Source organism: Myxocyprinus asiaticus, chromosome 20, assembly GCF_019703515.2.
Source record: "Myxocyprinus asiaticus isolate MX2 ecotype Aquarium Trade chromosome 20, UBuf_Myxa_2, whole genome shotgun sequence".
In the NCBI taxonomy this organism is placed as follows: Eukaryota; Metazoa; Chordata; class Actinopteri; order Cypriniformes; family Catostomidae; genus Myxocyprinus; species Myxocyprinus asiaticus.
Genome location: NC_059363.1, coordinates 39,160,747 through 39,176,855, shown reverse-complemented (window position 1 = coordinate 39,176,855; position 16,109 = coordinate 39,160,747). Strand labels below are relative to the sequence as shown.

Sequence of the window (16,109 nt, the reverse complement as noted above, 5' to 3'; positions counted from 1 at the left end):
GCCACAACTAGGTTAAGTTGTAACTTACGTATGTGTTACTCCCATGCAGTTACATAAACATAAGAGGAAACAGATCATAGTCTAAAACAGAGAAATCACTTTAACAGATCTGGACTGAGATTATATTTCATTAGTTTAGTGTCACTACAAAAGCCAGACCAAATATGGCCTATAGTGGATCAAAATGAGCAGCAAATGAAAAGTTAAACTCAGTCTTGAAAATACTGTAGATGATGTCCCATGTTATCTTAAACATTTGTTGTCATGTTTCGATGCAACTTTACTTGCAACATTAAATATCCTTTTTTTCCTTACATACTATATTAAACACATTTGATTTAATCCTGTTTCTGAGCATATGGGTGCCCTAAGTGAAATCTTACTTGGAGGACCCCCCACCTCCGGGATCCTGCCCCACCCAAGAATGACACCGTAATACAGTCTTCAACTAATTGGAATATATTAACTTAAAACTGGAATATATTAACTACACAAAATGCAAAAAATTACAATAAATTAACAATAAATAACTATACAAATGAACAAAAAAAATTACTATGAATAACTAAACGACTATTTACAAGGAAATGGCACCTAAAACATACAACAAATAGAACAGCTTGTGTGCATTATTGTTCAACAGAATTTCTCCCTTCCCTCTTGTGCCACAGGGAGGCCACCTATAACTGTCTAATTGAGCCATAACAGCTGCCGGAGTCTTGCAGCTTTTAGGAGATTTTTAAAATAAAATAAGACCTTGCTTTGCGGGGGCCCCTGGTGGATCGGGGGCCCTAAGCGTCTGCTTACACAGCATAAACCCTGCTTCTTTGGCACCATTTTGCATAATTTGCATCACACTGTTCAGAGTATATCTTGGGGAAAAGTTGAAAATTATGTGTTCTGGATGAGGCGTTCTTCCACGGATGTTCTGAATTAAGTCTGCCTCTTGTGCTGTTTCTTACATGTTTTGTTCTTGTGGTCAACGTAAAGCCTGGCTAATTTGTAGTATCATAAAGGCCTTCTGATAGTTTCAAACAGCATTTTATGTTGGTGCTCATTCCAGCCCTATGTATAGTATTCATTCAGCTGATGTTAGGAGTGGAATGTGGTATAGAGTATAGTACTTTTATTATTTCTGTAACACTATTAGTTTACAGTAGTTAAGGCAATAGTTGCTATTACCTAACAATGAACCCTGGTTCTTTACAGCTAATTTTTGTTAATGTTGTATTATTACTACATTTACTAATACTTTTTAAAAATTAAAAGTTATATGTTAAAATTAGTTAATGCATTATGAACTTATGTGAACTATCAATGAACAAGAGTATATTAAAAAAAAATAACATTAACCGAGATTAATAAATACTGTAAAACCGCCATTTTGTCATGAGAAACATTTTTAGCACTGTTTAACCACTAGGTGGAAGTATGCCTCCGGCTTTGAAACAGTTGTGTTGTGTGCATTTTTGCCTGTTGACAGTTACAGTAATAGCCTATATATCAAATATGATCATTTTGTTGTTGTCCATAAGGGAGCATTATTATTATTATTATTATTATTATTATTATTATTTACGCGTGCTTTTTATTATTGATTTTTACTTCACTGCCTTAAAAGCTTTCATTTTCTTAAGATAAAATTTCATGTTTTTTTCCTTCTTTTGATTTTGGGGGTAAAATATGACCTGGACATGTTCTTAACAGGTTTCCTGAGATTCACCCACCATAATGATATGCATGGTTTTGAAATGGTTCTCCAAGGTACTTCAAAGAATACAATGGTCATGGTGTAACCGTCATGTTATTGTCAAAAAACAGTGTATTACCATGGCATTATGTCTAGAAAAACATAACACCCTGATACTGTTTTGTAAGGAATAGGTACTTTCAACCTCTCCTGCTTAATTTGTCAAATAATGCTCTTTTTAGAATTTAATTATGATTTTCATGGTTATTGAAACTAGACCTTAAAGGGATAGTTCACCCAAAAATGAAAATCCTCTCATCATTTACTCACCCTCATGTCATCCCAGATGTGTATGAATTTAATTCATCTGCAGAAGACAAATAAAGATTTGTAGAAGAATATCTCAGATATGTAGGTCCATACAAAGCAAGTTAATGGTGGCCAGAAAGCTGAAGCTTCAAAAAGCACATACAGGCATCCATATGACTCCAGTGGTTAAATCCATATATTCAGAAGCGATATGATTAGTGTGGGTGAGAAACAGATGATTATTTAAGTCCTTTTTTACTATAAATCTCCACCTTTGACAAGCCCTGACCAGTAGGTGGCAATATGCACAATATGCCAAAAAACAAGCATAATCAAGATCGTGCCTAGAGACTGCAATGGCAAGATGTACAGTGAAAAAGGAGTTACATTTTGGTCTGTTCTCACCCAAAACCAACTGGATCGCTTCAGAGACATTGAATAAACCACTGGAGTTTGATGGATTATGTGTATGCTAACTTGATCTGCCTTTTTAGCTTTAAAGACCTGGTTACCATTCACTTGCATTGAATGGACCTACAGAGCTGAAATATTCTTCTAAAAATCAATGTTTATGCTCTGCAGAAGAAAAAAAAAGTCATTCATATGTGGGATGGCATGAGGGTGAGTAAATGATGAGATAATTTAAATTTTTAGGTAAACTAACCCTTTCAAGTGAACTCATAATGAATATAGTATGGACATCAGAGTGTTGGATTTTCCTAGCACTGGCATTATATGTTTTAATGTGTGATGTCCACTAAATTCAGGTCTGGGCCAAAGGTTACTTGTTGGCCATTTTGCAGCCTCACTTACAAGGTTCATTTTCTTTTACCACATAATTTCAGTCTCACCATGCATCTACAGTAGCATTTTCGAAATTCTTGCTCCAACCAATCAGCATACACTAATGGCAAGGAAATGGCATGAAGAGGTTATTTCAGTGTTTGAATGAATAATTGAGATCATACAACATAAATCTATATGCAAAACATACAAATTCTACATCTAATAAATGCAAAGATTGTGTCTTTTACTTTTGGAATTGATTAAACCACCCACTACAGTTTACAAAGGATGAAACCAAATGAAATTTTACAAATGTTGTATTGTTACAAATGCTTCGGGGAGGGGTCATCAGTATTTGTTAATAGCTACATGATGAAAAAGCATATGCCACTGACTGCCCCATCACATAAAAAAGTGCAGTCTCAATTTGTCTTATTTAGGACAAAATAAATCCCATGCCAATATAATCATTCTTAATATTAATATTATTATTATTCTGTCACTATATACAAACCTTTCTTCTGCTTTCAATTATTTTATTATTGTATGCAATTTTGCACATAAAACACTCAGCCATGGAGCTGAGAACCACTGCAACTATCATCTTTAAAGTAATTTGATTCTACATAAATTCTTTGAATATGTCTGTGGGTTAAAAGGTTAAGCATTTTTTAGCTCATCATGTCGTACCTCATTTATCATAATTATGATCAATAAAACTGGATGTAGAATACACATTTTAGAATTCAGAACTGAAATGTTTATTTCAAAATAAAACATTTCCACACAGAAACATGAATTTGGTCAACAGCTCAATATACAACTGCAAAAACAGCCATTAAAAAAAAAATTCAAAATTGATTCAACTTTTATCAAAAGCTCAATCTGGCAAATGATTTTCAACCTAGTACATTATCAGCAGAAAAATTGATCAGGTAAGGTGAGACAGTGTACCATCCATTCATAATAATGAATGCACCTTTCACCAAAACATCAGCTTTGACATTTGAAATGTTTAGTCATTCTTTAAGTAACAGTAAATCACTGAAACTGCGCGTTGACCATATAGTATCTTAGCATTTGCTTGCCAAATGGGTACAGTCTTAATTTGTCACATCTCACTTCAATATTTGTTTTCAAGTGTCTCAAAACTAATTAGTAGATTTAAAAGTCCCAATGTACAATTTTATACTTTTTTTTTCCTTCACATAAAGTGCAGCTTGCCAGGTCTTGATAGTCTCAATTTGAGCAGAATTGTAGTTTGATGGGCACCGATTAACTTTTGTATGAATGATTTTACTGTTTCTGAAAACAAGCAACAGATGTTTTTTTTTTTTTGTTTTTTTTTTGTTTTTTTTTTTTTGCTTCATGTGTCCATTTATCATCCCCATTCATTAAACAATGATTTTATGTATTTTGCAAAATTAGTGTTTTTGATATCATCATTAACATCAGTTGTTGTCAAGATGGATAAAGCAAAGATCAAAGTTAAATGGCAGATTTCGGGCTATAGTCCAACATAAGGATGAATAATCTGCCTCTGATTAAATGCAGAAATTACACAGAAAGAATAACTGACATATACAGGGGTGCATTCAACCATGTTGTGATTGAGTCAAATAAACACAGAAGCACTACAATGTAACAATTCAACGTACCCAAACACTGTGCACAAGCAAATTACAACTACAAGAAAATACCACTTTGGAAATGTTTTATTATTATTATTATTATTATTATTACGATAAACTTAAATCACCAAACACTGCCTTACATATTGCTGTTTTTGTTGGTCGTTTTCTGTCTTTCAAAAAAGAAAAAATACAGACCGATAAGCAGGACATGTGCAGAAAGCTGTACAGATGGCTTGCTTAAAATACACAGAGTTCAAAGACCGACAGAGAACAGTTTACAACACACAGTCCTCCAAATTTTTCTTTTTTTTGGTATTAAATTGGTTTTTCGTGACTAGAATCTCTTTTAACAAACACAGAAATTGTCTCTCAGACATGAAAAAGCAACAATGTCCTTCAAATAGAAGCCAGTCAAGCAGCATTTGTTTAGTTTCAATTTGCTGAATCCAGTACAACAAAATACTCCCATTCAACCTTAGTCATTTACCAACTCTGGTAAAGATAACCTTGAGTTCTCTCTGAAGTTCAGTCTTCTTTTCCAAAGATTGTTTTTAAAGCGCTTTTTCAGAAATATTGCAGTTAGTATATTTACTTCGGTGGCCAATGCACAATGAACTCATCTTTTGCAAAACATTTTAATATAATTTTGTAATCCGACTTTGTAAGGAATGGCATTTTATTTGACTGTAAGGTTGCTAACAAAGTGCATCTGTTCCCAAGTGCGGCAATCAAAGCCAACCAGTGTTTCAGGGACAAGTGCTCATATGGCTGGAATATATTTCAGTTTAAACTGTACCCGGCAAAAAGGGCAGATCAAGACATAAAAGTATATATTATAAAAGTAAAACATAGTCATAATATATGTTTTTTTATTATTATTATTTGAAAACCACAGTGTGTGCCAATACAAAAGCGGTATTGCCATGTCAGGGTTAGAGGCAGAGCCTAATATGGCTAGAGTTTCCCCTCATGAACATGTCTTATATTGTGATTTGATTTGTATTCTGTGTGCAACTGCTTCTTGTAATGCTTGTATGGCTCAATTACATAGACAACAAAATCCCTGATAGTAGATTCACTGATGCTAAAAAGTTTTTTTTGTTTTTTTTTTTACTTGCATAGCAAAAGCTATGTAAATTTGGCAAATTATCTTAGTGCTTGTGCCACATGTATAAAATATCAACAAAGGTCAGCCTTTAATTATACAAGAGGTTGTTTCGACACTCATCTGGTTGTTTCAGGATCATCCAGTGAACCATAAATAGTTTAAACAGCAGGACACAAAATACAATGGGACAATATTTACACGTCACAAATGCAAACGTAATGATGTTTGGAGAGCAGTTATCTGCCTTAGTGTCCAATGTTGGATTCTGTACCTAACAGGAATTCGATCTTTCAAGCAAGACTTTTTCTAAGTCAGATCGCCACAGGAAATAGTAACCTGACGTTCTTCCAAACTAGCGGCTGATGACTGTAATATGTGTTGGCTGCAAGATACTCATCATGTTAAAGATGACAAATGCAATCTTTTCCAATGCCTCTGTTTGTTGACTTTCAGTTCTCAAGTCTTCAGTACAAATCCTCACCAATTTTTCATAGTTGAAATAGTGGGTGGAATTCGCACAAACATTTAAACAACAACAAAAACTCTCTACAGAAACGTTTAAATAACATGAACAAATTAGCCCTTGAGGGTTCTCGGCTTTGGAGAGGTGAGGTCCTCGCTCAAATCCCAGTTGAGTGTGCTCTGTCAAAAAGCACTGTCAAATTTTTCTTCAAAGCGCAAGCAGGGTGGGAGAATTGAGGGAATCCGAGGACTGATCGCCACTACTACTGCTGCGCCGGTGGGCTTTGGAGCAGGACTCCGAAGAGGGTGAAGGGCTATCGGGCTCCAGCATACTGGGGTAAGTGAAGATGAGGCTGGGGTTGCTGGGTGTGGACACCGGGGTGGAAGCAGCGACCACAGGTGTGTTTAGACTGTCTCCATCCGAACAAAACATTCCGGCACCCAGGCAGATCGGCTTAATGACAGAATGCTGCACTTTTCCATCCTCCTCTTCGTCATCTTCCTCCAAAGGCTCCTGCTTCACCACCACTGGGTTGAGGATGTTCATTGGGCCCCGGGACCCAAGGTTGGGGCGCATGGTCAGAGGAAGGGGCGCGCACTGCTGGGAGTGAGATCTCTGGTGGAGTTCTTCAGGAGGCAGCTTGCATACTGGATTGTGGGCCACCAACATAAACTCCAACTTGTCCTTTTCCTTCTGCAGTGTTTCGATTTCTTTCTGCAGGTCAGCCTTCTCCTCCTCTAACTTCTCTGTCTCCTGCACAAAAAAAAAATAAAAAAAAAGTTTTCCATTAGTTTAATATCCTGCAATCATTTGGCAGGTGAAATGATGCAAGTAAAGCCAATAAATAAAATATACAAAATAAATATTCTGATACAGTAATATTTATAAACTAGATTTTAACATTTTCAGAGGAAAATAGGAGCCGTGCTTGCCCATGCAAAACTCACTGCCACAATGTTAGGTAGTTGTGGGTGGTTTCCAGGGCATTGCTGTGCTGTTGCTAGGGTGTTCATTGTTATTTTAGTGAGTTGCTATGTGGTTCCTAGGGTGTTCTGGGTAGTTGCTTGCTGGCTGAACTGTTTTTTAAATCTCCAACCCTATGTATGAAAAATAGTAATATTGATGCTTGCCTTACAGCAAACAGCACTAAAAATGCTTTAGTGAGCATTTCTCCAAGCATGTGTGATTTGTTTACATCTCATGGGTAATTAACTGAATGAGAAATTACAGGGTTGGCTTATTAGAGGGATGGAATACTTGATTCTCATTGGTCAATTGCATCATTCTGTGTTCAAACATTTTTCAATGACTGTTAAACTGTATAACTGACTTTTGCCCCATGTCTCTAGTACCACTCTGTGTTCTCTTTCTCCTCACATAATAAATAATTTCAACTCAAATCAACATTTCGTGTCCATTTATTTATATATTTATTATTTGGTAAGCTGTGTAATAAGCAGGATAATTCCTCACCAAACAAAGATTTGCATCTGTGCAGTAATAATTGCAAAAATAAACCCTGGCAGGGTGATCAATACCCTATGCAAAGAACATACATCTTACCTTACATATCTCATAATAAACTAGGCTTATCATATATACTTATATATATATGTATATATACCAATCAGCCACAACATTAAAACAACCTGCCTAATATTGTGTTGATCAACCTTGTGCCCCCAAAACAGCACCAAAACAGCAAAGAATAGGATTCTGAGATGATATTCTTCTCACCACAATTGTACAGAGTTACCGTAGACTTTGTCAGTTTGAAGCAGTCTGGCCATTCTCAGTTGACCTCTTTCATCAACAAGGTATTTCCATACAGAACTGCTGCTCACTGGATGTTTTTTGTTTTTGGCACCATTCTGTGTAAATTCTATAGACTGTTATGCGTGAAAATCCCAGGAGATCAGCAGTTACAGAAATACTCAAACCAGCCCATCTGGCACCAACAATCATGCCACACTCCAAATCACTGAGATCACATTTTTTCCCCATTCTGAAGGTTGATGTGAACATTAACTGAAGCTCCTGACCCGTATCTGCATGATTTTATGCACTGCACTGCTGCCACACGATTGGCTGATTAGATAATTGCATGGATGATTGTTGGTGCCAGACTGGCTGGTTTGAATATTTCTGTAACTGCTGATCTCCTGGGATTTTCAAGCATAATAGTCTCTAGAATCTACTGTTATGCATGCGGGTTGGTGCTGTTTTGGCGGCACTAGGGGGACCTACACAATATTAGGCAGTTAGTTTTAATGTTGTGGCCGATCGGTGTGTGTGTGTGTGTGTTCTGTGTGTATGTATAAATATATATATATATATATATATATATATATATAACTGTATCTATCTATCTATCTATCTATATATATATATATATATATATATATATATATACACATATATATGAGTATAGTCTGTCTTCTGTAAGAAATTTGTAGAAATTCTTGTAGCAAATAATCATGAAATAATCATGAATCCTGAATAATCTAGAAGACACACCTGATGGTGCACCTAAAAGTTTCATCCACTCCCAAAACTTGTCCTGATTTCAACTCTCAGAGCAGTTTAGAACCATAAATGGCACACCCAGCCAACAACCCAAGCAATTATTTCTCAATCTAACTCGAGCTGTTGACATTCCTCTGTTAATAGGGGTGCATGACGCAACACTGTGAGACAACTTAAACAAAAGCCTTTTTTAACAACTGCTGTTGCTTGCGATGGTATAATGTATCACTGAAAGTCAAAGCCCCCAGAGGGTTAAAACACTGAAACAGCAATGTGACTAGATAACCAAAGATAAGCCGGTGACTGTTTGATTTCTTTGACTGATTAATATGTCTATTAGGAAAAAGGAAACTCAAAAAATCTAAACAAACACTGCAATTACAAAGAAAGAAACAAAAATAAAAAGTACGTTGGAAGAAAGGGACTAAGTATTGTTGCACTAGATACAGTTCCTTATTTGGTGAGGAATGAAGCAGCTGGGGGAAGGGAATAGGGAAGACAGCAGCATTTCGGGTTTGATGGTTAGCTGCGGTTTCCTCAGTGAACATTATCAGACGTTTGCTTTCCTCCAACCCCCTGTAGCACATTCCTACCTCATGTTTCAGGTCTGACAGCCTGAGAGATGCCATTATAGAGTTAAGTAGCTCTATTACAGACTGCATTGTCTGTGACTCGGGCATTCATCCGCGTCTGCCAGACAACACTGTTTTTTTTTCTGGCTGTAAAAACTAAGCTTTTTAGGGTCCAGCTCTTAACCACTGGGAATTGCATGACAATGAATCCTGCAATAATTGTGGACTTTTCAGCCCAATTCCAAAACATAGTAAGCTGCCTATGTAGGGCAACATAGGTGCACTATAAAATGTAGGAAACAGGATTATGCTGCATTCTAAAATACCTTTGTTTTGCCAAAAAATATACATCCAAATTTGTGGAGCGAAATGTTAGTTATAAATATAATGCATTCAATAATAAAAATAAATGACTTGAATAATAAAATGTATCGATTAAATGTTTAGTTAAATCAAAAGCATTTTACCCAATATTTGTGTGTTTGCTTTGTATTTTCCATGATTGTTGGACTATCAAATTGTTAGCTTAGCAACATGCTAACATCAAACCCTTTTGAAATCTATTGTGACTCAAGTTTCCAGTGTGCTTCACTTAAAGAGTGCTACTTGTATGGCACAAATAGTTTGTTGCCTATGAAGAATGTTCCAAATCGGATGCTTTTGAGGTTCCATTTTATTTAGGATTCTGCCTTTGAAGGCAGTAGACAATAAGGCATCTCACTAGGTTTTGGAACACAGCCTTCATGTTGTGGATTTGGTAGTTTACAGAGATGCTCGGAGAAGAAAACTCACCCCTTGCAGCATCTCGGTCAGTTCTCTCCTACGATTCCGGCATTTTGCTGCCGCAAGTTTGTTTCTTTCTCGCCTTACTCTCCGTTTCTCTTCTTCTTCTGGGGTGAGCTGCAGACAAAATGAGCACAAAGTGAGCTTTTCCTGCTGTTTGTTAAAAAAAATTTTGCCACAAAGCAACATTGTTCAGTGCATAATGTTTTAATGATATGCTTGTTTGTTCTATTAAGTGGCCCTAAAATGAATCTGAACACTTGCTTTATCATTTAAAATGTAAATTTTTGTTTGAAAATGTATTTGTGCTATCTTTCTTTAAAATACATTTATATCTATGACATTCATACATTTTTAACTGCGGATTAAGTGTCCAAATACTTTTTGAGGTCACTGTATTGGTTAAAACTGGTTTTGTTGGTTTGATGTCATTTTCATGCCCCATAGGTGAATTGCACAATACTAACCTGCTCATCTCTCTTGCGTCGTCCACGGGCGTCGCCGATGGACCGGATGACCCCTGGCCGTGAGAGGCCTGTGTGGCCGAGGAGGCCTGGGCCACTTGACACAGACAAGTGGTACGGGTGAGGCCGCGAATATGGGTTAGACATGGAGGTGATTACTGTGGGCTGAACCATCCACTGCAAGTCCTGACTGGTCGTTATGGCATTAATGGTTGGAATAAAGGCACTGCTAGAGCCAGGCATGTCTACTCTGTACTTCTACGAGAAAAAAGAAAGGTGCGGGGGATAAAAGGATGAACACAGAGACAGAGGAAAAGATGTGATAAAAACAGTCTTTATTACAGAATAGTGATCACAACTGCATATGAGGTTGCCTAGAGCAGTGGTTCCCAAGTGGTTTTGTGTAAAGACACTTATTTTGCATCGGACATCAAGCTGTGACTTAAAAATAGTACCAAAATGGTTTATCGAACAAAAAAGTAAACAAAACTGTCCTTGTGTATTTGTATTTGAATTCATTATTATTATTATTATTATTATTATATATTAATATTGCCATAAAACTTTTTGAATTAACTGAACTGGCTTTTTGTTATAGTTTGAGCTTGGTTTCTAAATATTTTTTTACATTTCAATTTCTGTTGGAAGCCAATATTTCACTGTACAAAAATAAAGAAATGTTTTCAGTACAAACTGTGTTTATCCTAATTACAAGTGAATCTTTGTAGTCTGGGTCACATTTTCTTTGCACAAAGTTTTAGGTTTTAAATGATCATATTGGTATCGGCCTAATTTGTCTTGCTTCTATTAAATGACACACACATTTGCACAGACAGTTTGATTGTACACAGCCTTAGACGTTAACAACAAAAGACAAAGGAAGCATTTTCTCCTCCGTTTTAAAATGTGATAAACCTAATTATTTTGTGTTCCTAACAACGCACAATTATATGGTTAGTGGCATTTCATTTGCATGTCGAATTATTTTTCGTCAGTCTTTAGGAACATACTTGCAACCCATTTTTAGATTGTGACCCATCAGATAAAACACACAGGCCAAAATATTAATTAGTACCTGACCTATACACATATTTAGACATTTAGGAACATGTTGTAAAGAGACATTTAGGACATAAGAAATTATTTATTGGAAAACTTTACTTTTACCACACATTCAACAGAATAATTTATTTTTGGTCTTTGTTACTTCAGTACCATAGCCACCCACATTTTAGCCGTTTACCAATCTCGATCATTGCACACTAATGAATCATTCCATGTGCTACCTCGCACTGTGCCGTCTTGACTGCTTGACCCCCAAAGCGACAGGGTGACACACAGTGAATCATGGGAAAGCCCACAACCCTCCCTGACAGAAGCCTTCCAGGGTAAGATAATAGCCGCTGTGATGCAATGGGCAACAGAGTCACATCTGTGTGGGAATTCAACAGACTTTTGTTATCGGTCTATGTCTTATCAAAAGTGCATATCACTAATAAAAATTATATTTAGTTGCTTATTACATGACCCATATAAACTGGAATGCACAATCGCCTTTTTAAAATAAGATTTAATATATAAATATTGTCACAGTTTTGGTTGAATTAGGAAATAACATGCATTTATGAAGTGTAGGCTACTCAAAATGCTCCCATTGGTATAACACAAAAACTGCTTAAACCATCTTAAACTTAATCCTAAATTACATTTTTTATGCTGTGTGAATTTATTTTCACCAAGCCATTCTAGACTATGATTTGTATCAGAGTCCAAACATTTTTTTTTTTAAATGAGCTGGGTAACTTTTCCAACTTAACTGTGTTGCATAGTTTAGCATTTACCTGCTGAACAAAATTAGCCTACATTACAAATAATAACTTTTAACATTACCAACTCTGCTTCTAATTATTATCATTAATTAACAATAATTACGAGTTAGTGATCACTAGTGAAAGTACATTTCAATTAATGCACATTCAAGTATATCATCAAACCTTGTTCATATACATATTTGAAAACACATTACCTGTTCATGATTATATGTTTGTTAATGACTTAATAACAAAATATCATCCACTGTTAAACATCGTAGCATAGGCTACTTTACAGACAGAGTGATGTAAATGTTGAATCACATTATGACTGGTCCGATTATTCTAGTCAGCCGGGAATCTTAACTGAGATCCCGTGCCAACACATTCCATCCATCAAATTCCAGTCCATTCATGCATTCCTGGTGGGATTTTAACGGGAAACTGACTTAATGTGACAGACAGTGTTTCCCGCAAATTATTTGGAGGCAAAATAATTTTTGGGAAAGGGTGTTGTTGAAAACAATCATTACAGGTGTTAAAACAATTATTATTTTATGAAAGTAAAAGTCGAAGGTTAAAGTTTTTGTTTTATTTTTCAGCCAAGTTTACTGTGTGTCTCTAATACGACAGCGAATAGTTTCCACAGCTCAATATTGCGAAAGACTCCACAAACTTCCAGGAACTGTCGCGCTTGCTTCTCATTAAATCCATCTCACAAGAAACCGGGAAGATCAACATTCAAACACTAAACCTTCGTATGAAAAACTGCTATGTTGCGAAAGTAGGGTTGCTCTTCTCCTGAAATATGCTTGGATTCCCTCCACTTTACTTTCCTCTGAAGGAGTCAAAACAGTGCATGCTGGAATCAAGAGGGGGTAGTTTATTCCATGGGTTTAGTAAAACAGCAACTCTACAAGAAGATGATGCTCTGGAATTTCTGACAGGACTGTTAAACCACCTCATGAGATTAAAATACCAGAGTCTGGGGAACAAGTTGCTAAATTGACTCTGTGCACAAGCCTCCATTTATTCACACTGAGATCCAGACCAGAAAAAAAAAAAAGCTCCACAAAAATGCCTAAAACACTCAGTGAAGAAGAGCTTTTTGTATTACTTTTTGTCTTTAAACGTTATATCCGTTCATAAATCCTTTAACACCTTTAAAGAGTAATTAATAACCCGTGAAAGTGTGTTGATCATTTTTTTATTCATTATGCTTTTTGAAGTTATAACCATGAACAGATCACTAATTAACTATGGGGTAAGGTTACAATTATTCACAAGAATATACAATTAGTAATAAGATACCTTATAAGGCATAATGAATGCATTAAGAATATATGTATGATATATAGGCTACAGAGTGTATGCATTACACAGTAAATCCATTAAAGTGTTAAAGTTTTAAAAAGTATTTTAAGACGTATAGACCTACGTTTCTTTCAACATGGGCTGTTTCTGAAAGTCTGCAAGCTTTTGTTTTCCATGCAAAAATATGTATGTATCACATAATAGCCATTGGCTCATTTAAGGTCATTTTAAAAGCATTCATTGAAGTACATTCATTTTATTAGTAAATTACAGTGAATAATGAGGAGACCCCAAGGCTCAACACTTGGTCCACTGCCAAAGCCAGTTCATTGCCAGCTCTTGTCTGTCCATAAACTGCATACGGTTGTGGTAAGTGTTCTCATTTTTGGGTTAAAAAATAAAACAAAACAACTCTTTGGTCCATCTGTTTTACCTTTGACACATATTTACACGGTTCTCCTCTATTTAACCTTGCAATTCATCTATGACTAAAATATGTTTTCAGATAAACAAAGGCTAACTGCACATGTTCTGAAGGTTAATACAGTGCAATATGTGAATGGCCCGGAAGTGTGGCATCCTGTGGCCACTATGTGCGCACTCTCCGTGGGTTTATTTCGCATTACGCACACCACCCACGCCACTGCAATAGACCTATCTGTCGAGAAACTCTTTTGAGTAATATAAATATAGAAGGAGGGAGATTAAAAAATAAAAAAATTTAAAAAAACAATAATAATAATTTTTTTTTAAAAAAAACAAGTTTTGCGTCTGTGCCCATATTGCCTAATAAGCCAAACGTTCAATATATTCAAGCGCAACACTTTAGTTGTTTCTTCTATCGGAGAACAGGTCAGGCATCCAGAGCCTGTATGTACCTCGTTCAATTTACAAGAAGACAGATAAAACGACATCTAATAACCATGCCAGAAAGTTTGGTCACATATTCAACAGTGTTCAGTTTTTACTGTGCATTTACATTTTGAGTAGCACTTATTCTTGTTGTAATTGCGCATTGCAATTGTTAATGTAATTAATTACGCTATGGTAACACAGTAGGTTACCAGTCTAGGCTCCTGTAATGTAAAGTGGAAAGATGGTAAGCTATGGACAAATGCACTGTTGTCTGAAACAGTATTACCTGGTCGTTCAGAGTTAATAATGCTAACGGTAACATGAGGAGTGTAAACATGTAAAGTGTGATCGGGATTTGCGCGCACAGGGACATCAGTACCTGGTAGTTGGAGACAGGGATGGGGCTGGTGTCCGGGTGCGCCGGTGAGCTGCTGCTGCCGCGGGAGGATGTGTCGTATGTCCCGACGTAATCCTGGTACATGATCCAGGGAAGAGGAGGAAATTTCAGAGGGCTGATAATGAATTCCCACACGACCAGTGTCTTCAGTTGCACAAAAAAGCACTTCCAAGCAAAGCGGTTTCCCTTATGCCTAATCTAAAAGTAATATCCCAAATATTATTATTTATTTAATGGCCAGTATGTTCAATCCAGGTATATTCTACAACCAGAGGTGCCAATGTTCTCAAACGTCTCTTTAGTAGTCCAATACACAGATGTTCCCGTTGTAAAACTAACGCTTAGCTAATAATCATAGCTACTGAGATGTTCTACAAAGAACCAGATGAAAATGAAAGAAAAAGAAAATCAGTGAAGCACCTACTTTTCTTCAGGGGACTCAGTGCTCTCGCAGGTTTAGTCCTGTCCCTATAGCAGTGACTCACGTCTATGATGAATGTACCTCTCTGGACTTTGCTGAACTGATTTTGGCGACTAAGTGAACTTCAATGCCACTTCTCCAGGTCACGTCGTTATATGACTCACTTCAATGGCACCACTCCACTTCGCAGCTCCGCTTATCAACGCCAACCTGCGTGTGCGCGTCACAGCCTTGATACATTGCACAACACAATAGGGGCGTTGAATAAGTACCTTTAGATAATTATCCAAGACGTGGACATCCAGAGAAGCGTACAGGCAAGAATCGGACTAAATAGTGTATTGTAATCATGCTCATAAAAGGAAAAAATGATCGCTAGATGTTTCAATTGGTTTTAAACGTGTTGTTTTTTTCACGCCCACCCCAATCTCTTAGTTGGTTTCGACCATTGACGCATGTTTCCAAAAATGGGCAGTTGCGTCAGAGTACAAGCGCATGGGTTTCCTTGGTAAAGGCAAGGTAAAGACGCGTCAGGGATTTTCTCCCCTCTTTTCACTGGGTGGTGTGTGTATACATGCTGTCGGGTCATGAGTGAACGAAACACGGCGAAAGTGTGGTGGTGGTCGTGGGTTTAATAGCAAACGGTCACAGAGCGGCTATTAGCGGATGTGGCTGTTACTGTTCTTTTGGATTTGCATAGCCTTGTGCAATCTCTCTTACATTTCGGATATTGACATAATAGAGTTTGATTTTAAAACAACAATATTTTTTTATTGACTGAACAAATGTTGTTTTTTTTTTCTTTTTTTTTCTTTTTTTTTTCTTTGTACAATTCGTAAATTCACCAGAACTTGTGTTAACCCACATTGCATATAGCACATTTTGACTCCATACTGAATTCAGCTCATCATTATGGCTAAGAGAACAGATAGATGTCGCCGGTGGTACAGTAAAGTTTATTGGGGGAGGGGAAACC

At 36.6% G+C, this 16,109-nt stretch overlaps 1 protein-coding gene across 3 annotated transcripts; it reads right to left on the bottom strand.

Moving 5' to 3' along the window:
* Positions 1-3,969: 3,969 nt before the first annotated feature.
* Positions 3,970-15,325, bottom strand: LOC127410983 (fos-related antigen 2-like). Of its 3 annotated transcripts, none has more exons than XM_051646287.1 (5): positions 15,137-15,325; positions 14,695-14,910; positions 10,339-10,593; positions 9,881-9,988; positions 3,970-6,743 (listed from the first exon to the last, which is right to left on the bottom strand). In XM_051646287.1, exons 2-5 carry the CDS (start codon positions 14,794-14,796, stop codon positions 6,198-6,200), a joined length of 1,011 nt encoding a protein of 336 aa, XP_051502247.1. In that variant the 5' UTR covers positions 14,797-14,910; positions 15,137-15,325; the 3' UTR covers positions 3,970-6,197. The 3 variants fall into 3 exon arrangements, with proteins under 3 accessions (XP_051502247.1, XP_051502248.1, XP_051502249.1); XM_051646288.1 differs by having other exon boundaries at positions 14,695-14,787; positions 15,137-15,324; XM_051646289.1 differs by lacking the exon at positions 14,695-14,910.
* Positions 15,326-16,109: the final 784 nt, after the last annotated feature.